The 27,842-nt window shown below is 36.7% G+C and overlaps 5 protein-coding genes and 1 long non-coding RNA gene across 10 annotated transcripts; 4 read left to right on the top strand and 2 right to left on the bottom strand.

Moving 5' to 3' along the window:
- Positions 1–1,269: 1,269 nt before the first annotated feature.
- LOC137748266 (GDSL esterase/lipase EXL3-like) lies at positions 1,270–3,161 on the top strand. Of its 2 annotated transcripts, none has more exons than XM_088687201.1 (5): positions 1,270–1,585; positions 1,675–1,751; positions 1,888–2,121; positions 2,265–2,520; positions 2,622–3,161. In XM_088687201.1, exons 1-5 carry the CDS (start codon positions 1,300–1,302, stop codon positions 2,813–2,815), a joined length of 1,047 nt encoding a protein of 348 aa, XP_088543327.1. In that variant the 5' UTR covers positions 1,270–1,299; the 3' UTR covers positions 2,816–3,161. The 2 variants fall into 2 exon arrangements, with proteins under 2 accessions (XP_088543327.1, XP_088543321.1); XM_088687195.1 differs by having other exon boundaries at positions 1,272–1,585; positions 1,675–1,805.
- Positions 3,162–8,165: 5,004 nt separating this feature from the next.
- LOC137748267 (GDSL esterase/lipase EXL3) lies at positions 8,166–10,716 on the top strand. The gene is made up of 5 exons (XM_068488394.2): positions 8,166–8,534; positions 8,748–8,878; positions 8,951–9,184; positions 9,700–9,955; positions 10,227–10,716. The coding sequence occupies exons 1-5, from the start codon at positions 8,186–8,188 to the stop codon at positions 10,418–10,420; spliced, it is 1,164 nt and encodes a 387-aa protein (XP_068344495.2). The 5' UTR covers positions 8,166–8,185; the 3' UTR covers positions 10,421–10,716.
- A 2,186-nt stretch (positions 10,717–12,902) lies between these two features.
- On the bottom strand, positions 12,903–13,820 carry LOC148698738 (uncharacterized). 2 transcript variants are annotated; one of them, XR_015957474.1, is made up of 2 exons: positions 13,369–13,820; positions 12,903–13,215 (listed from the first exon to the last, which is right to left on the bottom strand). It is a non-coding gene; the product is annotated as an uncharacterized LOC148698738 (long non-coding RNA). The 2 variants fall into 2 exon arrangements; XR_015957473.1 differs by having other exon boundaries at positions 12,903–13,120.
- Positions 13,821–18,011: 4,191 nt separating this feature from the next.
- LOC137746526 (GDSL esterase/lipase EXL3-like) lies at positions 18,012–20,501 on the top strand. Its single transcript, XM_088677661.1, has 5 exons — positions 18,012–18,360; positions 18,574–18,704; positions 18,776–19,009; positions 19,524–19,779; positions 20,049–20,501. The coding sequence occupies exons 1-5, from the start codon at positions 18,012–18,014 to the stop codon at positions 20,240–20,242; spliced, it is 1,164 nt and encodes a 387-aa protein (XP_088533787.1). The 3' UTR covers positions 20,243–20,501.
- Positions 20,502–22,334: 1,833 nt separating this feature from the next.
- LOC137748923 (F-box protein At4g35930) lies at positions 22,335–27,501 on the bottom strand. 3 transcript variants are annotated; one of them, XM_088687179.1, is made up of 5 exons: positions 27,283–27,501; positions 26,480–27,005; positions 25,571–25,645; positions 25,363–25,472; positions 22,335–25,278 (listed from the first exon to the last, which is right to left on the bottom strand). In XM_088687179.1, exons 2-5 carry the CDS (start codon positions 26,828–26,830, stop codon positions 25,029–25,031), a joined length of 786 nt encoding a protein of 261 aa, XP_088543305.1. In that variant the 5' UTR covers positions 26,831–27,005; positions 27,283–27,501; the 3' UTR covers positions 22,335–25,028. The 3 variants fall into 3 exon arrangements, with proteins under 3 accessions (XP_088543305.1, XP_068345216.2, XP_088543306.1); XM_068489115.2 differs by having other exon boundaries at positions 26,480–26,953; XM_088687180.1 differs by lacking the exon at positions 27,283–27,501 and adding an exon at positions 27,077–27,218 and having other exon boundaries at positions 26,480–26,953.
- On the top strand, positions 22,367–24,629 carry LOC137747635 (Small GTP-binding protein). Its single transcript, XM_068487778.2, has one exon. It carries the CDS (start codon positions 22,367–22,369, stop codon positions 24,413–24,415), a length of 2,049 nt encoding a protein of 682 aa, XP_068343879.2. The 3' UTR covers positions 24,416–24,629.
- Positions 27,502–27,842: the final 341 nt, after the last annotated feature.

The following is a 27,842-nucleotide window of genomic DNA, read 5'->3' as shown; positions in this document are numbered from 1 at the left end:
TCTTCAATAGTCCAGTTTTATATTCATTAAATTGGTAAATAAGAAAAAAAAGATAGTATTTCTTCGATAATCTAATTTTTACGTTTATTTTCTGTACGCTGAGTAGTCCGAAATATTAAAAACTAAATAAACGTAGGACATATTGTATAACATTAAAATATAAATACTATTTGAACTTTTTAGAGAAACTTTGGTGAGTTTCTAGTTCTAGCATGAATGAAGATCCATTAGGGTTCTTTAAATTTGTTGGGCCCACTTTAAATTTTTGTGTACCCACCATTTTAGGGCCTCCAAGTGTCCGCCCTGGGCTAGGATTGGCTTTGTGTTAATATCAAGGTTTCAAATTTTGGAAAATTGTATCCTCAAATGGTATTAACACAATATGTTTAACTTGGAAATTTCCGTAGGTGACCCTCTTTCACAGTGGTAGAGAAGAGTATTACTCTTGCATCATAGCGTGGTTTCGAACATCGTCAACTCTTTAATCTAACAAATTTATCGTCTGACAAAAAAAAAACTAGGAAATTTCCATCCAAATTTTCAAAAATGCTTAGACCTCGAAATTTTTGTTAAAATATGAATTTTCAATCCAACTAGCACAGTTGTTAAGCTAAATCCATTATGGAAGACATTTCAGTTGCGTCCCTTTGGTGCTTAACATGGAACAACAATATATGCGCACAGGAAGAGCAAATTTCATACAAAAATACTCATAATTTAAGGAACCCAGAAACAAAAATTGCAGGAAGAACTTACCTTTGTTGCTGTCGAGGGAAGTTGAAGAGAGGAAGCAGTTCAAGTTTAAATTAAGAGAAATAGCATTTTTCGTGTAATTGTACTCTCAACGAGGTTTGAATTGCAGCAGTCACTAATTCGTGTCGACCAAGAGCTTGTTTGGCAAGTGTTTTTAAATGACTGAAAACGTTTTTAGAGAAAATGTTTTTGAAATTAATTCTTAGTAAAAATACAAGTTAATCATGGGAAAAACACTTTAAATGTTTTTAAAACCCAATTTTTTTTTTCTTCTAAAAGAGCTTTCAATCGTTTAGAATCACTTGTCCCAAGAGAACATCTGCGCATGGGTGCTATATGTGAAAATTTATGTAGGTAGAGCCTCGACTCCCTTTCCTGTAATTTCGGTCATCATGACCTTCCCGTGTACGTTGAATTAAACCAGTCTCCGTCTAACAACTACTAAAAAGTAAATACATCTTCTGTGCAAATATCTAACTACCTACTCACGTAAGCATATGCTTAAAAGGCCTTCAACATGCAGTGTATTTTCATCCACTTAACACAATGAACTTTCTGTCCCAAAAACTTCTTCCTTCATCTAAATCTTCTCTCAAATTTCTTTCGTTCGTTATAGTTTTGTTCTTTTACAGCCATGCTGCTGCTGTGAAACTACCAAACAACGAAAAGATTCCGGCACTGATTGTTTTTGGAGATTCAATAGTGGATCCTGGAAACAACGACAATATTGGCACTATAGTCAAATGCAACTTCCCACCTTATGGGAGGGACTTTATAGGAAAACGGCCTACTGGAAGGTTTAGTAATGGCAGAGTTCCCTCAGACTTGATAGGTAAATCTTACTACTGTCGTTGTTTTTACTTTTTACGGCTGCTGGCTTAACCAAACTGTAAGAAAATTAACCCGTTCCAAACTTTTCAGCTGAATCAGTTGGAGTGAAAAATATTTTACCAGCTTATTTGGATCCAAATCTGAAGATTGAAGACCTACTTACTGGTGTAAGTTTTGCCTCAGGTGGTTCAGGATATGATCCTCTCACTCCCCAAATTGTGGTAAATAATTATTATATCTTCCCATCTTTTACTATTTAGTATTTGATACATCCTTGGTTTCTGTTAATTATGCTTCTTTCAGTCTGTCCTATCATTATCAGATCAACTAGACCTGTTCAAAGATTACATACGCAAGATAACTGCAGCGGCGGGGGAGGAGAGCGCGGCAACTATAGTATCAAAAAGCATATACATTTTGTGCATAGGAAGCGACGACATTGCAAATACTTATTTCTCTACACCAGTGAGGAGACCTTACTATGACATTCCAGCGTATACCGATCTCATGATTAACTCAGCTTCAAGTTTCTTACAGGTAAACGTCGAAGAATTGCAAAAGTCAGCATGGGAAAATGAATTTTTCGTTCTTGAAACTTTGCTTCCAAGTAATTGAGATCAAGGATTAAAGTGTGCTTTACTTTTTGCCCTTATTTTAATGTGGGAAAAAATGGGCTGCAGGAACTTTATGGACTCGGAGCAAGAAGAATTGGAGTAATAAATCTGCCGGCAATCGGGTGTGTGCCGTCACAGAGAACACTGGGTAGAGGCATAAATAGGGATTGCTCCGAGACTGCTAACCAAGCGGCCCGCCTCTTCAACTCCAAGCTCTCGGCCAAAATAGATGCCTTCAATAAGAGGCTTCCACAAGCGAGGGTAGTCTACCTTGATATCTACTACACATTGCTTTCCCTCATCCAAAACCCTACTCAATATGGTAGGATCGTCATATTTGTTTAATTTCAAATTAGTGATACACCAACTAAGTTTACGGGTAATGTTAAACTGTGAATCTAAGGTACTTATACATGGATTCAGGATTTGAAGTGGTGAATGAGGGCTGCTGTGGAACAGGAAACATCGAGGTTAGCGTCCTGTGTACTCGTTATTCTCCGGGAACCTGCAATGATTCATCGAAATACATATTCTGGGACAGCTATCATCCCACAGAGAAGACATATGAGATCCTTGTCCCTCTGGTTTTCGATACGCAAATTCGTAAATTCTTCTGATCATCAGCTTCTCAGTCTCTCAAGTCTCAAGTTTCAAGTCTCAACAATCAATAAATTGGCAAGCCAGCTTAACGTGTTGTATTTCTCCTATTCTTTATTGTCTTCAGTGTCGTACTTTTCGATTGTATTAATGTGCACAAAATTGTTAATACAATCTTACGGTGTGTGAACAAAAAGAAGAAATATGGATTTATAGCCTTCAGATTTGTACGTAATAAACGGATTAGAAATCCAATTTCTAAAAACATGTCTTGTGAGCCAATTAAGGTTCCAAAGAGATTCACCCTCATAATCTGCAACGTGTTGGTGCATTTTTTAATATTAAATGAATAAATTATAATTGTCATTATTTGTCGTTACTTAGTGGAAAATTAAGATGATCGTTATTATTTGTTGTCAGTGAAAATTAAGATGGAGTCTTTAACCTTTCATATAATATAGCTCTTATAACTTTTGTTTTGTTAATTTGTGTTTATTAAACTTAAAGTTAGTAGCATTCTCCATCATCTTTTCATTTATTATCCACCACCCAATCTTTTCTACTTCATTACTCCATCTTTTTCATTCTACTTAATGGCTAAAGAAGGGTGTTCGTGTGATGGAGCTTTGGACTCTTCCCTTTGTGTAGATAGGTTTGAATCACACAACATTTCACCTGGGTTGTTTTGAAGGGACAAGTCAAAATATATACTGTTGTAACAGTTCGTGGATAAATTATTAAACCTTAGTGGGCTTTAATCTTCTTAAAGAGAGCAAGATACCCGTGCCTCAATCTAGTTGTTTACGTGCTTCTTAGAAGAATATAATAATGTCCTTGTAATTTCCAACACAACATTTTCAATGTGGTTGAAATATTCAAATATACATACCTGTAAAAATAGTTGACATAAATATGCAATTTCCGTCGTTTCATAATTTGATTATCGGATTAAAAATAATTGACAGTATAAAGTTATAACTTTGTCTTTGTAAATACGAACAACATCCATATTGATCTGCATTATCGGATTCAATTAAATGAAAACCGGCTTATCAATTATTTGATTTGACCTAAAAATTATTACACAGAACTAGAAGGAAAATGATCCTCATGAGATCCTTTTTTCTGGGGGTCCGGAAAATTCTGTAATCATGATCGTTTATCGTACATTATGTAGTCAGAAATCATTTAAAATTTAAGATTTAAAACTAAATATAAATAGTACATAACAAAAATTGATAATACAATGTACGATGAATGACCATGATTAAAGGATATTTTCTGAACTAGAACAAGCGACCTCCCTCTTCAACAAAAGTGAAGGTTGTCTTTTGGGTATTCTGTCCTAATCGTGTCCACACGATGGAGTTGATTGCCATGTTTCATAATTAATTAATAGAATGGTCAATAATTGTCCCTTGTTTGGTGCTGAGTTGCAATCAGTATAGTCGACAGGAATTCAAACCCTAAATCATACGCATAAGGCCTTCATATTACGTCAATTGAGAATATTTACTAATTAGCCATATATTAATAGTTAATTTTTGTTTTGGATATAAAAGTTATAAATTTTTATAATAATTATACATAAATCAATGAAACATATCACGTGATTGAGACTAGTTAGAAAATAACTAATCTATCATTCTCTCAGTTCAATTTATTGCTTTTATGCTCTCATTGTTCTCTCTTTTGTGTTTATCTACTCCCTTTTATCTTAGCTTTCCTTCCCATTTCTCTCTCTTCACTCTTTCCCGTCCTCCTCTCTTCCTATGTCTCTCATCTTCTCTCCGATGAAGAAGAAGTCATTGCCCATTGATGACGGCAAGTAGAACTAGATCCCAATTGCTCAGTCAAACAGCGACCACAACATCGTAATTGACACAATTCTTTCTAGAACCATCAATGACCTCAACGAGACTGTAGGGCGGATGGTGCGGCGTGGTTTGGGAATGAGTGGTCACATATCAACTGTTGTGCCGAAGAGAGTTTCTAGAAGAAAGTTTGTTGAGGCTAGGGCCGCACAAGTGGAACTTGAGTATCAATGAGGTTTAGAAGACGTCATGGAAGGATCAAATCTGAAAAATTCGTGCTTCGAATTTTAGGTCATTTTTGCTACTGAATTTTGTAATTAAATTTGTGTTTGGAATGGTGGAAGGCAAAATCCATAGGAAAATAGGACTACAAAACTAGAAACTGCATTGCAAGAGTCTGAATTCAAATGTAAAAGTAGAACAAAAAAATAGACATTTATTGCACAGCTTGGATCCAAATATAAAAACAGAACCAAAAACATACACTGCATAGAGTTTGAATTCAAATGTCAAAGTAGAACCAGAAACATGCACGAAATTGCGTAGTCTGAATTCAAAATAGAAACCAAAAATGGAGACGGCATCGTGGAGTCTTTAAATGTAGAAGATACATCAGAAACAATTAGTTAATTCAGAGTGTAACAGATACCAGAATGGGAATAGTTTGGTAAGATCCTTTAAAGTTTTTGTACTTCATATCAACTGTTATACGATGTTATATAATTCTCCGCAGGTTGCCATGCAGAAAACGACAATTAAAAGAAGCTCCCCCAACGATTCCACCATACTCTTCTTGTGACAAGCCCCAGAACAAACATAGTGTCGGCATCGATACAACCATTATCACATTCAGACAATAATCAACCATAACATGTTCCATAGCTGCGGACAACATAAAATTTTTCTTTTTCTTGATAAAAAAAAATAACGTCTTCATAATTCACGATCCAGCTTAGGAACTTTTATGCTCTTTTTAGGGTCAAAACTGAATGTTCCAAGGTGTTATATTTCCATGACCACTTAACCACCATGACCGCAGGGAATAAATCGAGATTTCAGCCCAAGTCGACCTTATCATAACCCCTAGTACTCCAACAACCCTGGTCGATGCCATACACTCTAAAAACACTAAAAATTCCAATAAGTTGAATACCTTTGTCTTTGGGAATGATTCGGGCAATCGTCCTACGACAAGTTGAGAGAGCGGAAGTAACAACCGCGTTATATTGTTCCCCCATTTCCTTCTTTGACATGAATCAACCAACCCCTTTCATTTGTAGTTTGTGCGAGGTGATAGACTACGCTCTTGTTGAGGTCACGAATCAGGGTTTTCGATGCAAATTTAGACAGGGTATTTGAGTGGTTTCTCAAAGGGAGGAATAGAACCTGCCATCTCTTGCACTCCATGACAGTAGAGATGCTGGAGTCGAAATCTGCCTGATCTGCACTGGCCCTGTAGAGCTCTAGTTTATTTACTAGATGCGATCACGTGACTTACTTCTTTTCTGTTCGGCCCCATTTTTCTTGTAAGGTTTAAGTTCAATAACCCAAGAAAAGGGGTTATAGGGTTGGTCCAACACCAACGTCGTCTTTTTTCTTATAGAGATGCCGAATTTCTTGAACTTTTTGCATTGCGCAACTCGCTTGTCGACCAGTGCATAAAACACTGCGTTTGCAAGCATTTACATTGCCGACTTCGCACTTGAGTAGTTTCTCTCCTGTTTTTTTATTATCTAAAGAAGGGGATTTGAAGTTAAGATCTCGCCGAATTAAAGAGTTAGTTGGTCACACAATCAGTTTATATATCAATATTTATATTTTCCTTTGTTGTATAATGAGTTGAGCTATTTAAGGTTGTGCTCTATGTACAACTACAAATTTTTATTTGGAAAACTTCGACTGTACAAGAGAAAATTTATTAAATTCGAAAAAGAAAGTTATACCTAGTCAGAGATACATAAAATTACCCCTCATAATACCAAAAAAAAAAAAAAAAAAAAAAAAAAGAAGGTGAAAAATATAAGAAAAGAGGAGAGACATAAACCTGACCCTTCTTAAGCCAACAAATAAAAATACAGGAAAAGAAGGGGACGTAAAGCCTAAAACCCTCTATAAAAAAAAATCTAGAAGATCTAGACCTGCAAAACAAGTTGCAAAACACCAAAGTAATATGCTAGAAAAAAAGAAAAGAAAAAACAGACATCATAAAAGAGGAAAAACAAGTTGCAAAGCACCAAAAGCAATACGTACAACAACAATATTTGGATAGTTTGTTCCACACTTATAGATGCTTAGAGACTTAAGTTAAAAATCACACATTTGCTTTATAACTATATGACAAAATTGGATCACTAATTCCTAAACTTTAGTTGAACTTGAGTTTTAGTTCTTGAACTAAAAATCCAAGAGTATTGAATATAGATGGATGCAAAACATTTGCAGCAGTACTATGTGCTGATGGTAAAAAAGCAGTTGGATATATACATTTACTGTTCAAAAAGTGATTAATCACTAAACAATAATTAGCCAAACCATATACATAATATAAAATGAAGGTTAGATGATTTCTGATCACAGTATGGTGTGAAAATTTGACTGCAAACCAGCGACGAAGGAAATAAGCAGCACCATTTTTTCTTCTTCTGATAAGATAGAATTTATGCAGCTGCAAAAACCTTTGACTGTTTTAGGCCATCTCCAACCGAAGGGTTCATAGGGCTAGAGGGTTGAAAATAACCTAAAAATCATCTCTAACTGAGGGCCAGGCCAAAGGGCTCGTGGGCCCCACTCGACAAAAAAGGGCCAAAGGGCCAACCGGTTGGCCCAAAGGAGCCAGCCAGCTGGGCCAGAATTTGAAAACCAACGTTAATTGGCTAACATCAAATAATCGTTATTATTATTATTATTATTATTATTTTTTACAAAATTTGTTTTAAAAATTGTAAAAATTCTTTTTTTTTTTTCTATAACTTGCTAAACCATTAAACATTACATAACATTAAGTAACATGAAACAACATTAAATAATATTAAATAATATTAAATAACATTAAATAACATTAAACAACATAAAAATTATGTTTTACCCTATGGCCGTTGGAGATGATTTTTTGTGACAAGGCTAAAACGAGCCCTTTGGCCCTCGGTTAGAGATGGTAAGAAATATGGTCTTCCATTGTTCATTAAAATATTAATTTCTTGTAAGACCAGAGGGTTAAAATGAGTCATCTGGCTAGCCTTTGGTTGGAGATGACCTTATTTCTTTCTTTTTGGACCATCTGAAGCCTTGACTTTGAAAATGCGAGTTATACAGCAGACGCGTTTGCAACATGAAAGAAGTTTATAACTATTAGTCTAGTAATATTTCACGGAATTTCTCTTTTGAATTATCAAACTCTTAGTTTGCAATGCCGTGAGGAAATTTTGCATCTGTTGCCTATGAGACAACAGTTGAAAGAAGTGGATTTCTAGCTCACCCAATTAATACGTCCCCTCGAATTAAACCGAACCCTAACTAACAACTACTAAAAGCTAAAATGTTTGAGCCAATTATTGCGCTAGCCACATACTTACACAAATGCTTAAAAACACCTATGAAAACTTAAACATGCAGTGTATATTTTCACCCACCAAGGCAATGAACTTCCTCTCCCCAAAACTTCTTCCTTCATCATCTAAATCTTCTCTCGAACTTATAACAATCACCATAGTCTTATTCTTGTACCGCAATGCAGCTGCTGTAGACCTACCAAACAACGAAAAGATTCCGGCAGTGATTGTTTTTGGAGATTCAATAGTGGATCCGGGAAACAACAACAATATTGGCACGATAGTCAAATGCAATTTCCCACCTTATGGGAGGGACTTTGTAGGAAAAAGGCCTACTGGAAGGTTTAGCAATGGCAGAGTCCCCTCAGACTTGATAGGTAATCTAACTATTGTCGCTGTTGTTTCTTACTTTTTACTAGCTCTACTGGCTCAACCAACAACAACAACAACCAGCCGTATCCCACTAAATGGGGTCGGCTGTATGAATCCTAAAACGCGATTGTGCACGGTTTTGTGCTAAGTCTTCAGTTAGATCCAAGTACTGGCTCAACAAAACTGTGAAAATGATTAACCCTTCAAAAATATTTCAGCTGAATCAGTTGGAGTGAAGAAGATTTTGCCAGCTTATTTGGACTCAAATCTGAAGATTCAAGACCTACTTACTGGTGTAAGTTTTGCCTCAGGTGGCTCAGGATATGATCCCCTCACTCCCAAAATCGTGGTAAATAAATATAACCCCCTCTTTTCTATTTACTATTTCATCCCTTCTTTCTGTTAATTTTGTTTCTATCAGTCTGTCTTATCTCTATCAGATCAACTAGACTTGTTCAAAAAATACATAAGCAAGATAAATGCAGCCGTTGGGAAGGAGAGAACGGCGACTATAGTATCGAAAAGCATATACATTGTGTGCACAGGGAGTAACGACATTGCGAATACTTATTTATCTACACCACTAAGAAGACCTCACTATGACATTCCAGCGTATACCGATCTCATGGTTAAATCGGCTTCAAGTTTCTTTCAGGTAAACATCGAACAATTGCAATTCGTGAATGTCAGCACTAGAAAAATAAATGGTTTGGTAGTCGTGCATTACCACTTATGTAGCCATGAAGTACTAAATTTGCAATGCCCTGCATCCTGAGATGCACATAAGCTTGGGATCCATCAGAATTTCAGACCTAGCTAAACGTAGTCCAGTTTGTTAGAGCAATGTGCTTCCCCCTTTTGCACCCAAGTTTGAATCCCCCTCCCCGTAGTGTAGATTAGACTAGAATATTGCTCAAACAAAAATACAAAATTTTCATCAGAACTAGCCACCTCAGAAGAGTAACAATTGTCGATCTGCCGCATATTTCGGCATCCCAAGTTCCATAGATGAGCTCACCCATGCGTATCTTTTTCATTCTTGAATCTTGGGTGCCAAGTAATTGGGATTGTATGAAGAAGCTGCTCTGAGTTGTAGCAGAGATGGTTAAAGCGTGACACACTACGTCGTACCTTGCTATTTTTTAATGTGGGGAAAAAATGGAACTGCAGGAACTATATGGACTCGGAGCAAGAAGAATTGGAGTTGTAAGTCTGCCAGCCATCGGGTGTGTACCGTCACTGAGAACACTGAGTGGAGGCATAGACAGAGGGTGCTCGGAGACTGCCAACCAAGCAGCAAGTCTCTTCAACTCCAAGCTCTCTGCCCAAATAGATGCCTTCAATAGGAGGCTGCCAGAAGCAAGGCTTGTCTACCTCGATATCTACAACACATTGCTTTCCCTCATCCAAAACCCTACTCAATATGGTAAATCACCATCTTGGTCAATTTCGGAAATAGCAATTTGCAAAAATACATCAATTTCTCATATATGAGTTACCAACAATATTCTCTTACCACGCAAAGATTTAAGTTGTCATACAGTGAATCTAAGACCAAACATTTTGAATGTGAACCAAACAAGATCGATAGTCTAAAATTCACTTTTTTAGTCATCGTCATTGTCTCGGAAAAAACAAAAATTCCACAACGCATATGGATCATAAGGTTGGTACAATGATTTTCTATATGGTTTCAGGATTTGAAGTGATCAATCGAGGATGCTGTGGGACGGGAAACGTTGAGGTTAGCATTCTGTGTACACGTTACTCTCCGGGAACCTGCAATTATTCGTCGAAATACATATTCTGGGACAGCTACCATCCTTCAGAGAAAGGATATGAAGTCATCACGCCTCTGGCTTTCGATTCGCAAGTTCATAAGTTTTTCTGAAGCCCCTCTCTCTCTCAAGTCTCAACAATCAAAAAATTTCCAAGCCAGTTTTGATGTATTTCTCTTTCAGAAGTTTGAGCCTCAAATTGTTAGAAATTGATGTCTGTCTTTATTTTTTTGATAGAAATTGATGTCTGTCACTTTTTAACTTTTTATCACACTTTTGTATTTTTTTTTTTAAAGGAACAACCGGTGTCAAACCACGATTATCTACTATTTTTTAGCTCAGAGATGCTATGGTGAATTTCATTCCTTTGAAAAATCAATGTGACATGAAATTAACTATTTATACTTCATCCTAACCAAAGTATAAACTTTGATGTTTTCATATCAGTTGTTTTCAATAGAAATTATGAAAATTTGCTCAAAAACATGAAAATTTAGAATGTACCATTGGGGATGTCAAACATTGATTTAAACGAAATATGAAAGTTTCTCCAATGTTTAACTGATATATCAGAAATATAGAAGAAATCTGTCGATTTCAACCAAAATTTAAGTGTTTGGGGGCGGGGCCGGGGGGGGGGGGGGTGTGTGCTATTCACACACCTCTTTTTACTTCTCACACATCTTTTATTAATTTATATCCTTTGATCTTCTTTAATTTAGTCGATCCGACGGCTACAAATTAAGAAGGTGTGTATGAAGTAAAAAGGGGTGTGTGGATAGCACATCCCTAAGTGTTTTTCCGACATGGGTGAAGTCTAAACCAAATGCCATAATACAATTTTTTTCAAGCTTCCAGCCAATTGTGTTATGACACTTGTTATACCAGACCATGTTTCAAGCTAAAGGTGGCATATCAACCCATTGGGTTGTTAATGCGTACCCATCAAGACTCATTTAGTTTGTTTTCATCTTACACTTTTATCACCACTACCAATCTCATCTCGATATTATATTGATATCAAATTAAACGGATCTTAATGTACTCATTAATAACCAATGAATTAATTTGTCGCTTCTATTCCCAACACAATGAAAAATTTCTCGTGTCAATGATGACTTTATATAGTCATGACTTCTTTTTTAACTTGATAACCAAGTCCAAGTTGAGGATCGATCATTATATTTTTAACACGATGCTCTTAGGTGTAGCATACCGCTGTTTATAAGAAAGAAGTAGAGAAATAAACAGCAGCATGGGTATTAGCACGAATTAAAAGCTCTGTATATTCAATTAAAATTTTTTTGGTGATTTATGGTTGCGAGGATAATGACACGAATTAAAAGTTTAAAAAGATGCTCAAAACCAAATTAAAAGTTCAAATAGCAAAATAGAACTTTGTCCAAAGTTTACAAGGCGTTACTAAATTTTTCCCTTTAATTTTTTATTTATTTCTCATTAAAAAAAATAAAAAAGAAAATAGTTTTTACATGGGCCACACCATTGGTCAATAAATCCAATCCAAAACAAGCTCTTGGCCCAAGCCATTCATACAATTCAATCCAACGCCATAGCTTCTCCGCCATGGCTGCAGACCTCTCTGCTCAAACCTTCCTCCTATCCACAACCACCACCACCCCCCAACGCTCCCAGCCCAGGACCACCACCTCCTTCTTGCCTTCCTCCTCTCTCTACTCTCACTCCAAACCCCTCCTCCACCTCTCCAAAACCTCCCGCCCCCGCCGTCACAGCCTCCACCATGTGCTCTGCCAGTCCACCGGCACCCAACCCATTTTCCAGCTCGGCCATGACCGCCTCTCCAAGGTCCCCATTTCCCACATCAGGAACCTCTGCATCATCGCCCACATCGACCATGACAAGTCGACTTTGGCCGATAAGCTGCTCGAAACCACCGGCACTGTGCAGAAGCGCGAGTTATATTGTTACCCCATTTCCTTCTTTGACATGAATCAACCAACCCCTTTCATTTGTAGTTTGTGCGAGATGATAGACTACGCTCTCGCTGAGGTCACGAATCAAGTAGCCGCGATCAGGGTTTTCGATGCAAATTTAGACGGGGTATTTGAGTGGTTTCTCAAAGGGAGGAATAGAACCTGCCATCGCTTACACTCCATGACAGTTGAGGTGCTGGAGTTGAAATTTGCCTGATCTGCACTGGCCCTGTAGAGCTCTAGTTTTTTTGCTGGATGCGATCATGTGACTTGCGTCTTTTCTGTTCGGCCCCATTTTTCTTGTAAGGTTTAATTTCAATAACCCAAAAAAAAAGGGTTATAGGGTCCAACTCCTCCAACACCAACATCGTTTTTTTTCTTATACAGATGCTGAATTTCTTTAACTTTTTGCATCACGCAACTCGCTTGTCGACCAGTGCATAAAACTAGGACGGGCACGGGCTGGGCCCAAATTTGAAGGAATCGGACCTATCTGTTTTAAAATGTAACGGGCGGGGCCGGGCCGAGTATGAGGATTTTGAGTTTAGGAACCAGATCTAACCCGACCTGTTTCAAACGGACCAATTCGGGACGGGTCCACGGGTCCAATTAATTTTTTTTTCCTTGTTTTTTTTGTTGGGTCTGACAGTGGATTGCTTTTTTTATTACAAACAACACACATTTACATTTACAAGAGAGAGGCCCACATTCAATACAAACTGAACAACAAAAGTATGGAGTATGGACCTCCAAATGACAACAAAACCAAGCCCAACAGAAAAAACCCTAACAGCCTACACTGCATCATCTGTTGTTGCATCCTCTGCCGCTGCATCCTCCGCCTCTGCTGCCATCAGTGGCCTGAAATCAAGCAAAATCGAGCCCCCAAAGTGGATAAAAAGAAGACTTTAACAAGTCCAGCAAGATCCTTTACAACATGATCTTCCAAAGCTAAACTAAAATCAAAACCAAAACCAATTAAATCCAAAAAATTTAGAAATTATATTCCTAAATTCAGTAACCCAGAAATTTCAAAAATCCTAATTCAAAAGTCCTAAATCTCTTAACTCAAAAACCAGATAATTCAAAAACCCTAATTTAGAAATTACCTTAATTTGAGAGAAGATGATATGATATTTTGAATCGCAGGATGATGGTGGTGTTTTCGACAATGGTAATGATGAGGGTCGCAACACGTGGGCGATCTTTCGTAGAGTTTTATTTAGTAGCAAATCCCTTATGATGTCTGCCAGCCACTTGCTTATCAGACATGGTGACATGCATGTCTGCATCACTAACATTGGCTGCCTAAGGTGGTGTTGATGGTTCACAAGACCTTGGGTGATCACGTTTGGGAAGAGGCGAAGGCGATGGTGGTGTTCACAAGAGAACTCGACTTCAGTGGGAGAGGGGACTAAGAATCGAGAGGGATAAGAGTTAGTCTGGACTTTGGGGGAGAGAGATCGAGAGGGAGGACGTCCAGGAGAGTCTTCGAGAAAGATGTCATATGTGTGAGATTTGAGAGAGAGAGTGTGTGTGTGTGTGTGTGTGAGAGTGTGTGTGTGTGTGTGTGTGTGTGTGTGTGTGAGGTTTATTGGATATGGTTCGGACCGGGGGCTCGTGACTTCAGAAAATTGGATCCGGCCCACCCCTCTGTTCACTTAGACCCTACCCGCCCCACCCCGTTTTGTATATAAAATAAAATAATATGGACCCGCCCCGAACCGCTAATACCCGCCCTTACCCACGGGCCCAGGGCTCGTTTGCCCACCCCTGCATAAAACACCGCATTTGCAAGCATTTACATTGCAGACTTCGCACTTGAGTCGTTTCTCTCTTTTTTTTTTTTTTTTAATCATCTAAAGGAGGGGATTTGAACTTAAGATCTCGCCTAATTAAAGAGTTAGCTGGTCGCACAGTCAGTTTATATATCAATATTTGTATTTTCCTTTGTTGTATAATGAGTTGAGCTATTCTAGGTTATGCTATATATATATGCACAACTTCAAATTTTTATTTGGAAAACTTCGATTGTATGAAAGAAATTTTATTAAATTCAAAACAAGAAGTTATACTTAATCAGTGATACATAAAATTTACCCCTCATAATACAAGAAAAAATGTAAAGTGAAAAATACAAGAAAAGAGGGGAGACATAAACTTACCCCTCTTAAGCAAAGAAATAAAAATACAAAGAAAGAGAGGGGAAGTAAAGTCTAAAACCTTCTATAAAAAAATCTAGAAGATCTAGACCTACAAAACAAGTTGCAAAACACCAAGTAATATGTTACCAAAAAAAAAAAAAAAAAACCACACACACATCATAAAAGGGAAAAACAAGTTGCAAAGCACCAAAAGCAATATGTACAACAACAATATTTGGATAGTTTGTTCCACTTATAGATGCTTAGAGACTAAAGTTAAAAATCACGCATTTGCTTTATAATTATATGACAAAATTGGATCACTAATTTTTAAACTTTAGTCGAACTTGAGCTTTAGTTCTTGAACTAAAAATCCATGAGTATTGAATATGGAGAGAGGATCTTCACCGAATCCTCAAATTACATTCGTTCATTGATTATCGTGCGGTCATAAATCATTGTAATTTTTTTATTTAAAATTGAATATAAACAGTACCTGACGAAAACTGGGTGCACGATGTATGATGAACAAATGTGATTGGAGGATTCCGGAATCCTCATAAAGAGAATCCGGCGAGAATCCTCTCTCTTGAATATGGATGGATGCAAAACATTGCAGCAGTACTCTGTGCTGATGGTAAAAAAGCAGTTGGATATATACATTGTTCAAAAAGTGATTAAGCACTAAACACTAATTAGCCAAACCATATACATACTATACAATGAAGGTTAGATCATTTCTGATCACAATACGGTGTGAAAATTTGACTGCAAACCGGCGAAGTAGGAAATGAGCAGCATCATTTTTTCTTCTTCTGATAAGATAGAATTTATGCAGCAGCAGGAACTTTTGACTGTTTTATTTCTTTCTTTTTGGGCCATCTGAAGCTCTGACTTTGAAAATGCGAATTACACAAAAGAAGCGTTTGCAATATGAAAGAAGTTTATAGCTAGCTATTAGTCAAGAACCAATCAAGATACAAATTTGGGGTCTTCCTGGATGGATTGACCTACGACTGATTTACTCAGGCCCTTGCCCACCGACTTCTTCCTTCATTTGGAGAAGTCATCAGGAATGGGACCAGTGAAAAGTTGTCTGCAGAAGAGAAGTGCAAAATGGGCAAAGACAAAAACTTTGGAAGCGAAAGACGCACTGATTGACGCTCTTCCAGCCCAGCTGCTGTTTATAGAGCTCGGTAATATTTCACGGAATTTCTCTTTTGAATTATCAAACTCTTAGTTTGCAATGCCGTGTCATGAGGAAATTTTGCATGTGCTGCATATGAGACAACAGTTGAAAGAAGTTGATTTCTAGCCCACCCGATTAATACGTCCCCTCGAATTAAACCGAACCCTAACTAACAACTACTAAAAGCTAAAATGTACATCTCTTGAGCCAATTATTGAGCTAGGGTTTTTTTTAACTTTAATTCTTTAAGAAGATTAAAATTTAAAATAAACCTGATGTTAGGTTACATATTGATTATAATCCCTTAATATGTCCTTAATCGAAATAATTAATGTGCATGTTATTTAATCTCACATTAAATATTTAAATTTGTTAATACACAAATTTTAATTTATTTTTTTACCAAAAAAAAGTTTTTTAATTTATTAATTTTATTTAGCATTCTTCAAACTTGAAAGACTCAATTAATGTAACTAAATGTGTGTACCAAAATGGTTTATATTGAACTAATGTATTTAAATGTTAGCACCGAAATGTATTATATTAAATTAATGTACCTAAATATGTGTACCGAAATGTATACACCAAAATGTATAATATTGAATTAATGTACCTAAATGTTTGTATCGAAATGTTTTTACCAAAATGTGTGTACCTAAATGTATGCACTGAAATGTCTTATTATGAATTTAATGTACCTAAATGAAGAAGATAAAGTGCATCGAAATATATTGTATAACAAAAATTAATTTATCTAAATGTTTACAACAAAATATATTACAATAAATGAAATGAAATGAAAATTATAATTATAATGAAATAAAATTAATACATTAAAAATTAGGAAGAAAAAGAGAAATAATTAAAAAATTAAAATATAATTAATAAATGAGGTTATTAATGTATCAAGGAACTGAAATTAGATTTTGATTTTACTTATGGTTTTAATCTAAAGGGTTCTTTAGAGAAAGACTCTTGAAACTTGTATTTTTCAAACAAAAACCCAACTAATATTAAACATTCAAATAAAACTCAAATTTCACATAGACTACCATGTAGATAAATACATAACCAATTATTACAACATATTTACAACTTATGCCACAAAACCCTAATTATGTTAATAAATATTATTACTCATCCTAATTATGGTTAGCAATTAACCCCATATGGAAATTTTACCCTTTCTGTTTTATAAATATTATTAACATATATATAAATATATATATATTAATTTACCTATATTCATAAACAATTATAGGCACATTTTTTCGTATGAAAATAAGGATTCTTTGTATAATCAGTTATTTTGCATCAAATAATATTGTTTGATAAAAAAAATAAAAAAAACAAGAATCAATTGATATTCTTTTATTTTGTAGGTAAATTGTTTTACACATATTATTGCATACATTAACCATTTTGATTTGTTATTATATATGCGTGCCAAAAATACCTTATCTATTTTTATATGTAAAGTATAAGTAAATTAATTTTTTATAAGAATTAAACAATAGGTAAATTATAAGTACATTATTTACTTATAAGAATTAAACAATAGGTAAATTATATTGTAGGTACATTATGTTTCTAAAAAAAAAAAAAGGAAAATTGAAATTCATAAGCAAAAAGTAGTAGATATATTATCTTTTCAATCAAATTACATTCCTTTATTTTGTAGGTAAATTTTTTTTAAAGCATTATTACATATACCGGGCACATTTTACTACTAATATATATATGTGCAAATGTATATTAGTTTTAGTAGGAATTATGTATTGTAGGTACATTATGTTTGTTCAAAGAAAAAACAATAGGTAAATTAAAATTCATAACCAAAAAGTAGTAGATATATTAATTTTTAATCAACTTACAGACCTTTATTTTGTAGGTAAATAATTTTACGTGCATTATTACATATATTGGGCACATTTTATATATGTGCATGCAATTATATTTTATTATACCAAATGTAGCTAAATTAATATTCAATCAAATAACATTTTTTTATTTTGTAGGTAAATTATTTTGCATGTATTATTACATATACTGCAAATATTTTATTACTAACACATATGTCCAAATAATTTACCCATGTTTTTATGTAAATTACTCCATAGTTCCCTTTCAGTTTCCATGTTTGGTAAGAAAATGGCAAGAATAAATTAAAATTGTCTAATTTTAGGCAAATTTGGAAAACAATTACGAAATCTAAAGGAAAGTATAACATTAATATTTATTTATTTATTTTTGCCAGAAGCATTAACATACAATTTGTTATGATATATTAATATGCAATGAATTTAAACATTAATACATTTTTTTTCATTAATCCCTCCCTCCTATCAGTAATCTAAAAATCATCTTTACTAAGAATTAACATGAAGTTTCCTATTGAGCCAGCCACATACTTACACAAATGCTTAAAAACACCTATGAAAACTTAAACATACAGTGTATATTTTCACCCACCAAGGCAATGAACTTCCTCTCCCCAAAACTTCTTCCTTCATCATCTAAATCTTCTCTCGAACTTATAACGATCACCATATTCTTATTCTTGTACCGCAATGCTGCTGCTGTAGACCTACCGAACAACGAAAAGATTCCGGCAGTGATTGTTTTTGGAGATTCAATAGTGGATCCGGGAAACAACAACAATATTGGCACGATAGTCAAATGCAATTTCCCACCTTATGGGAGGGACTTTGTAGGAAAAAGGCCTACTGGAAGGTTTAGCAATGGCAGAGTCCCCTCAGACTTGATAGGTAATCTAACTATTGTCGCTGTTGTTTCTTACTTGTTACTAGCTCTACTGGCTCAACCAACAACAACAACAACCAGCCATATCCTACTAAATGGGGTCGGCTGTATGAATCCTAAAACGCCATTGCACACGGTTTTGCGCTAAGTCTTCAGTTAGATCCAAGTACTGGCTCAACAAAACTGTGAAAATGATTAACCCCTTACAAATATTTCAGCTGAATCAGTTGGAGTGAAGAAGATTTTGCCAGCTTATTTGGACTCAAATCTGAAGATTCAAGACCTACTTACTGGTGTAAGTTTTGCCTCAGGTGGCTCAGGATATGATCCCCTCACTCCCAGAATAGTGGTAATAAATATAACCCCCTTTTTTCTATTTACTATTTCATCCTTTCTTTCTGTTAATTTTGTTTCTATCAGTCTGTCTTATCTCTATCAGATCAACTAGACTTGTTCAAAAAATACATAAGCAAGATAAATGCAGCCGTTGGGAAGGAGAGAACGGCGACTATAGTATCGAAAAGCATATACATTGTGTGCACAGGGAGTAACGACATTGCGAATACTTATTTATCTACACCACTAAGAAGACCTCACTATGACATTCCAGCGTATACCGATCTCATGGTTAAATCGGCTTCAAGTTTCTTTCAGGTAAACATCGAACAATTGCTTTTGTGAATGTCAGCACTAGAAAAATCAATGGTTTGGTAGTCGTGCATTACCACTTATGTAGCCCTGAAGTACTAAATTTGCAATGCCCTGCATCCTGAGATGCACATAAGCTTGGGATCCATCAGAATTTCAGACCTAGCTAAACGTAGTCCAGTTTGTTAGAGCAATGTGCTTCCCCCTTTTGCACCCAAGTTTGAATCCCCCTCCCCGTAGTGTAGATTAGACTAGAATATTGCTCAAACAAAAATACAAAACTTTCATCAGAACTAGCCACCTCAGAAGAGTAACAATTGTCAATATGCCGCATATTTCGGTATCCCAAGTTCCATAGATGAGCTCACCCATGCGTATCTTTTTCATTCTTGAATCTTGGGTGCCAAGTAATTGGGATTGTATGAAGAAGCTGCTCTGAGTGGTAGCAGAGATGGCTAAAGCGTGACACACTACGTCGTACCTTGCTATTTTTTAATGTGGGAAAAAAATGGAACTGCAGGAACTATATGGACTCGGAGCAAGAAGAATTGGAGTTGTAAGTCTGCCAGCCATCGGGTGTGTACCGTCACAGAGAACGCTGAGTGGAGGCATAGACAGAGGGTGCTCGGAGACTGCCAACCAAGCAGCAAGTCTCTTCAACTCCAAGCTCTCTGCCCAAATAGATGCCTTCAATAGGAGGCTGCCAGAAGCAAGGCTTGTCTACCTCGATATCTATAACACATTGCTTTCCCTCGTCCAAAACCCTACTCAATATGGTAAATCACCATCTTGGTTAATTTCGGAATAGTAATTTGCAAAAAGACATCAATTTCTCATATATGAGTTACCAACAATGTTCTCTTACCACGCAAAGATTTAAGTTGTCATACTGTGAATCTAAGACCAAACATTTTGAATGTGAACCAAACAAGATCGATAGTCTAAATTCACTTTTTTAGTCATCATCATAGTCTCAGAAAAAACAAAAATTCCACAACGCATATGGATCATAAGGTTGGTACAATGATTTTCTATATGGTTTCAGGATTTGAAGTGATCAATCGAGGATGCTGTGGGACGGGAAAATTTGAGGTTAGCATTCTGTGTACACGTTACTCTCCGGGAACCTGCAATGATTCTTCGAAATACATATTCTGGGACAGCTACCATCCTTCAGAGAAAGGATATGAAGTCATCACCTCTCTGGTTTTCGATTCGCAAGTTCATAAGTTCTTCTGAAGCCTCTCTCTCTCTCTCAAGTATCAGTAATCAATAAATTTCCAAACCAGTTTTGGTGTTTTTCTCTTTCAAAAGTTTGAGCCTCAAATTGTTAGAAATTGATGTCTGTCACCTTTTGACTCTTGTTACGCTTTTGTATTTATTTATTTTTTAAATGGACAACTAATGGCTAATCATTGTTGTCCATTCTTTTTGTGTCCGGAGAGGCTATGGGGATTTCACCTCATTAAAAAATCAATGTGACATGAAATTAACTAATTATACTTCATCCTAAACAAAGTATAGAAGTGATGTCTTCATATCGGTTGTTTTCGATAGAAATGATAGAAATTTGTTCAAAAACGTGAAAATTTAGAATGAAACATTGGGGAATGTCAAACATGATTTAAACGAAATATGAGAGTTTCTCTGATGTTTAACTGATATATCAGAAATATAGAAGAAGTCTGTCAATTTTAATCGAAATTTAAGTGTTTTTCTGATATGGGTGAAGTCTAAACCAAGTGCCATAATACAATTTTTCCAAGCTTCTAGCCAATTGTATTATGACACTTGTTGTACCGGGCCATGAACCAAGCTAGAGGTGGCATATCAATTCATTGTGTTATCAAAGAGTACCTATCATGACTCATTTAGTTTGTTTTCACCTCACACCTTTATCACCAATACCAATCTCATCTCAATATTATAGTGATATTAAATCAAACGGGTTTTAACGTGTACCCACTAATAACCAATGGGTTGATTTATCACCTCTATTCCCAACACAATGAAACATTTCTCGTGTCTGTGATGGCTTTATATTAGTCATGACTTCTTTTTTAACTTGATAACCAAGTCCAAGTTGAGAACATTGTCCAAAGTTTACAAGGCATTACTAAATTTTACCCTTTAATTTTTAATTTATTAGTTGAAATGCCCATTGAAGCTGCCATTGAGTCTCAGTTTACCCTCTAAAACTAATTTTATCTCACTTTACCCCTTGAAACTGACATTTTCAACTCTTTTGTCTTACTTTACCCACTTCCGTCAATGAATTGTTAGATTTAAGGGTATTTTAAACACTTCAATTTTTACACATTTATTTACCTCTAGCCCCACACTAAACAAGTCTCAATTTTATTTTTGACAACTCTAATTCAAATGCATAAATTTTGGACATCTTAAAAATAAATTATTCAATCAACAGAAAAAATTTCGAGCAACAAAATCATTGTATCAACCAAAATAAAGGTTACAATTGTTCGTGGAGTCATTTCACTTGTAAAGCATTTATGTATTGGCTCGAAACTTTGCAATTGAAAAACATTCATTACAACAAAATCATTATACCATTAAGCTATCCTATCCAAATTAAATACTTCCCAAACCCAAAAAAATCATTTAAAGCAAATGTGCACAGTTTGAACAAGCTCATGCCTAGTGGAATCAGTGCTCAACAATGTGAAATTTTGTGTTTCAAACTGTGCACATTTGCAATGATTTTATTTTATTTTTTTTTTTTTTTTGGTTCAGGAGGTATTTTGGGCAGGATAGTTTAATGGTATAATGATTTTGTTGCAATGAATATTTTTCAATTGCAAAGTTTTGAGCCAATACATGGATGTCTTGCAAGTGAAAAGACTCTATGAACAAATGTAACCCTTACTTTTGGTTGATAAAATGATTTTATTGCTTGAAAATTTTCTATTGATTGAATAATCTATTTTCAAAAATGCCCAAAATTGATGCGTTTGAATTAGATTTGTCAAAAATAAAATTGAGACTTATTTAGTGTAAGGGCTAAAGGTAAATAAATGTGTAAAAACTGAAATGTCTAAAATACCCTTAAATTTAACAGTCCATTAACGAAAGTGGGTAAAGTGAGACAAAAGAGTTGAAAATGTTAGTTTCAATGGGTAAAGTGAGACAATACTTGTTTTATGGGGTAAAATGAGACTCAATGACAGTTTTAAAGGACATTTCAATTAATAAGCCTTAATTTTTTATTTATTTCTCATTAAAAAAATAAAAAGGAAAATAGTTTTTACATGGGCCACACCATTGGTCAAAAAATCCAATCCAAAACAAGCTCTTAGCCCAAGGCATTCATACAATTCAATCCAACGCCATAGCTTCTCCGCCATGGCTGCGGACCTCTCTGCTCAAACCTTCCTCCTATCCACAACCACCACCACACCCCAACGCTCCCAGCCCAGGACCACCACCTCCTTCTTGCCTTCCTCCTCTCTCTACTCTCACTCCAAACCCCTCCTCCACCTCTCCAAAACCTCCCGCCCCCGCCGTCACAGCCTCCACCAAGTGCTCTGCCAGTCCACCGGCACCCAACCCATTTTCCAGCTCGGCCATGACCGCCTCTCTAAGGTCCCCATTTCCCACATCAGGAACTTCTGCATCATCGCCCACATAGACCATGGCAAGTCGACTTTGGCCGATAAGCTGCTCGAAACCACCGGCACTGTGCAGAAGCGCGAGATGAAGGAGCAGTTTCTCGACAACATGGACTTGGAGAGAGAAAGGGGCATCACCATCAAGCTCCAGATTGCCCGAATGCGATATGGGTTCAAAAATGGTGAGCCCTATTGTTTGAATTTGATTGACACTCCTGGGCATGTCGATTTTTCTTATGAGGTTTCTAGATCGCTTGCTGCTTGTGAAGGCGCTCTGCTTGTCGTCGATGCTTCGCAGGGTGTCGAAGCGCAGACTTTGGCGAATGTGTACCTGGCATTGGAGAACAACTTGGAGATTATCCCTGTATTGAATAAAATTGACCTCCCGGGGGCTGACCCGGATAGTGTGATCAAGGAGATTGAGGAGGTTATTGGGTTGGATTGCAGCAATGCCATACTCTGTTCTGCCAAGGAGGGAATTGGGATCACTGAGATTCTCGATGCGATCGTCGAAAGAGTTCCTCCTCCGGCAGAGAATGCTGATAAGCCATTGCGGGCTCTGATTTTTGATAGTTATTATGACCCTTATAGGGGTGTTATTGTGTATTTTAGGGTGATTGATGGGAGGATTAAGAAGGGGGATAGGGTTTATTTCATGGCTAGTGGCAAGGATTATTTTGCTGATGAGATTGGGGTTTTGTCTCCAACTCAGCAGCAAGTTGAGGAACTTTATGCCGGCGAGGTGGGTTATCTTTCGGCTTCTATAAGATCAGTGGCTGATGCTAGGGTTGGGGATACAATCACTCATTATAGTCGAAAGGCGGAAAGTTCATTGCCCGGTTATGAGGAAGCTACCCCAATGGTGTTCTGTGGCATGTTTCCTGTGGATGCAGACCAGTTTCCTGAGCTGAGGGATGCACTTGAGAAACTGCAGCTTAATGATGCTGCTCTGAAGTTTGAGCCGGAGACTTCTAGCGCTATGGGTTTTGGGTTTAGGTGTGGATTCTTGGGGCTCCTCCACATGGAAATTGTTCAGGAGAGGCTGGAGAGGGAGTACAATCTGAGTCTGATAACTACTGCCCCGAGCGTTGTGTATAAAGTGAATTGTGTAAGTGGTGAGGTTGTTGAATGCTCAAATCCATCTGCTCTTCCCGAGCCTGGAAAAAGGAAGTCGATTGAGGAGCCTCTTGTGAAAATTGAGATGCTTACGCCGAAGGAGTACATCGGTCCTCTTATGGAGTTGGCACAGGACAGAAGAGCAGTGTTTAAAGAAATGAAGTTTATTGCTGAGAATAGAGCATCACTCACATATGAATTACCCTTGGCTGAGATGGTAGGCGACTTTTTCGACCAGCTCAAGTCCAGAAGCAAAGGTTATGCAAGCATGGAATACACTTTTATCGGATACAAAGAAAGCGATCTAATAAGACTCGATATTCAGATTAACGGCGAACCTGTAGAACCGTTGGCAACCATTGTACACAAGGACAAGGCATATGGTGTAGGGAGGGCTTTGACACAAAAGCTGAAGGAGCTCATACCAAGGCAGATGTTTAAAGTGCCCATTCAAGCATGCATAGGATCAAAAGTGATTGCTAGTGAAGCTTTATCAGCAATCCGAAAGGATGTTTTAGCGAAATGCTACGGCGGAGATATCACAAGGAAGAAGAAGCTGCTCAAAAAACAGGCTGAGGGAAAGAAACGAATGAAGGCAATCGGTAAAGTTGATGTGCCTCAAGAAGCCTTCATGGCCGTGTTGAAACTCGAAAAGGAGGTATTGTGATACAAGAAGCATTTAAGGCTTCTGACATTGTTGTATAAATGATAACTGTTTTTGTAGAATGTATGAAAAACTTGTGCATTTTCCATCTTTATCTTCGCAAACTTGGTTTCCAACAACATTTAGGGTTTTCGAAAAGAAAGAATGACAATCACAGACTCCAAATCAAATGTAAACATATGTAATGACAGTAATAAATCTGATGTTTCGTGTTAAATGTTGAAATTCAATATGTTGCTTCCCAAGAAATGAGCATGCTCACAGTGTTGTCTTTAGATTTACAGATTTAGGAGCATCCAAATGTTCATAAAACGTAAGAGAAATAATGAAGCTCTTTGCACAGAAATCAAATTTAGCATAAAATAGAAACAATATTGCTCGGAATACAACTAGCCATTGTTCCGAAACATGGAAATATACAAGTGACCAGTTTTAAAACTACTACTCTCACACCGTAATCTGAATTCTTTCGACTCCTGATTCAAATATGAGGTTCCATATCTCCTGAATTGCCCCCAGCAAACTCTACAAAATTGCATACTCCCTACCCTGATCACGCCACCTATAGATACGAGAAAGAAACTATATATACATATGGAAACATGAGGCAACGAGTTCAAAGAAGTTTGTTCTGAGCAACAGCCTGGCATAACTCGTCCTCGTAGAACAGAACTCGATTTTTGCACAGGGGCTTTGGTATGGCAGATGGCACCATGCATCTTGAGGCGAAATTTGACTCCTGGAAGAGAACTGCAGCAACCTGCCTCATTTCAGAGACTTTGAGGCGGGATGGTGGTCGGGGACCATGCTTCGGTGCTTTTGGGGTATGGGGGCTCCGAATCCATACACCATTCCCATTTCCCTTGCTGCAAAAACCATGTAAAACTCAGAAGAAGAAGAAACATATTGGACAGAATAAACAGTGACAAAACATAGTTTAGAACACATACTTTAGAAAAGGCCAGTGCTCTGCGGGATGGGGTGTCATTGTATTCAACATCTCCTGTCTAGAGCGATCTGGAGTTGTATAATTAAAGTAGAACTGCCTCGCAATTACAACCTGTCTCCAATAGTATAAACATTTTATTGTGTTCATACGCATATATACATATATGTAAGCATATATATAAATATATGGACAGAGAGAGAGGGCCTTACAGCTTTTCTAACCCGCTGAGAAACGTGAAAAAGTGCCTTCAGTTGGTCATGGTGCAGGTGACACAATAACTTAACCTTGAATTGCAAAAAGAGGAATCAGTACAAAAAGTACATGGATATATCAAACTGAAAAAATCCAAACCTACGTCTGTGAGCGCACATAAGAAGCAAGCAGTTACACATCCTGATCTATAACATGGAGAGTAGTCATGCAACGTCTTTTGTATATCTAAACAACACCATAACATGTATCAGACTTAATATCCAGTTTCATGTCGAAACTTAAGCACTGCACAAATTTGGTCCAAAATACTCATCAAAAGGATAAAAAAAGTAGAATCTATCTCAAGAAGGGATTAAAGGCTATGACAACTAATAATTTAGAGTCATAGATCAAAGACCTAACAGTTCTACTAGACATTCCAAAACAATTTTGCGTAACTAATCAATATCCTAAACAAAAACAAAAAAATCAATTTCTTTCGGCAAAAATGTTAACACCAATATGAAAAGCAAGAAACAAAGCAGAAACATTACAGATCTCAATTCAACTAAAACACAAGTACGCTTGAACACATTAAAATTAAAAACCCCAACCTACTACAATATTGTCTATGTTCATGGATAGTTTTTCCTCAATCCAATACCCTGATCAAAAAGTGGCACAACAAGATGTTGGTAAACCCAAGTAAACACAAATAAATCACAAAACAACCACCCTCTCCTAGACTCTGACTGCCGAATGTTCAGAAGTTGCGGGATGTCACGCTTACAAAGAGAAGTGATTTATACCAACATACAAAACATTTCTACAAGCACAAATGATGCTATCATATTTAACACAAACAAAAACATAGTCAACATAAAAACAGAACAATGGAACAAAGGGATAGTGATAGTAAACAATACCAGCAAATCCATGGGAAGGGACTCAAGCCGGGACTCTGACTTGCAGTCTTCAAAGCGAGGAGTCCTCGGAGTTTTCAACAAACTATTCTGCCGAGCCAAATTCACAAGGGATAACATCAATGGGCTCTTATCAATAGCCTTATCTTCGAGCACCATGTCACCCTCAACCTTCTTGCTCTCAAACACAGCCACCCTTTTCCTCCCCAGATCAGTACAAGACTTACCTGAAGACACCTTATTGTACTTAGGCTGGGCAAGAGCACCCGGCTTCAGATACTTACTGCTGGAACCCCGCCGCTTCTTCTGTTTCGGATTCTTCGAATTCCTCTCCTTTGGAGACACTTTCCCCATCTTCCCCTCTTTTTGTTTCACCCCCAAATTATTTTGACCCAAATGCCCAATTTTTACCCAATAAATAAATCTTCAATCTCTCAATTCAATCAGAAAAACCTAAGCAGCCACAAACTATCAAATCTCTAACATAAGAATTCAATCTTTAGCTTCCGAACCATGGCAGACATTAAAGCTGAAAAAAAAAAAAAAACAGTAAAACAGAATAAAATTGCTAACCAAATATCGAATTCTAACTAACTATACATTTTTACGGTTTGAAATCGCCTCCAGCCCTTTTCTAATTGCAATCCGGAAAAACCAAAATCGCAAACAGAAAACTCGTCAGAAACCCTAGATTATTCAAATTCTAACAGACCCATAGTCCCTAGCTCGTCCAATCCACAAAAATAAAAAATAAAAAATAAAAAATAAAATCATAAAACAAGCAAAAAATTAAAGAAATTTCATACCTTCCATAAAAAAATCAAACCGAAACCCAGAGCAGCGCGAGCATCGTGGCCACAGAATTTGGTAGAAAATCCAAAAGTAAAAAATAAATCATAGGTAGCAGAGCAAACGCAGAGGCGGGGGAGGGAGGGAGGGAGGGAGGGAGGGAGAGAGAGAGAGAGAGAGAGAGAGAGAGGGAAAATGGGGCCGCTAGGGTTTACTCGATTTGAAATTGATGCAAATGCCCGCGAAAGTTTCACAGCAACAGTTTTTTTACAAAATAAAAGCCGTAGAAAGTGAATTGTGTAATAATCTAGGTTACTATTACGTGGCTCTCTGTTATTGGTCATGGTTAACTGCAGAGAGTTGTCGGACGGCGCAGATTGCGTGCTAGATACTAAGAATCCTGATCTTTGCCGTGAGGATCTCAAGATTTATAAATCATGGCTGTTCATCGTATATTGTACGATTAAAAATTATTTAAAATTAAAATTAAATAATACCTGATAAAAATTGATCATATGATATACGATTAACGAACACTATTCACAAATTTTCTGGATCCTCACGAAGAAGATCCGAA

The sequence above is a fragment of the Pyrus communis genome, chromosome 2 (assembly GCF_041283825.1).
Source record: "Pyrus communis isolate YQ-2024b chromosome 2, ASM4128382v1, whole genome shotgun sequence".
In the NCBI taxonomy this organism is placed as follows: domain Eukaryota; kingdom Viridiplantae; phylum Streptophyta; class Magnoliopsida; order Rosales; family Rosaceae; genus Pyrus; species Pyrus communis.
The sequence above is the reverse complement of the archived record's forward strand: the minus strand, read 5'-3'. Positions and strand labels throughout refer to the sequence as shown.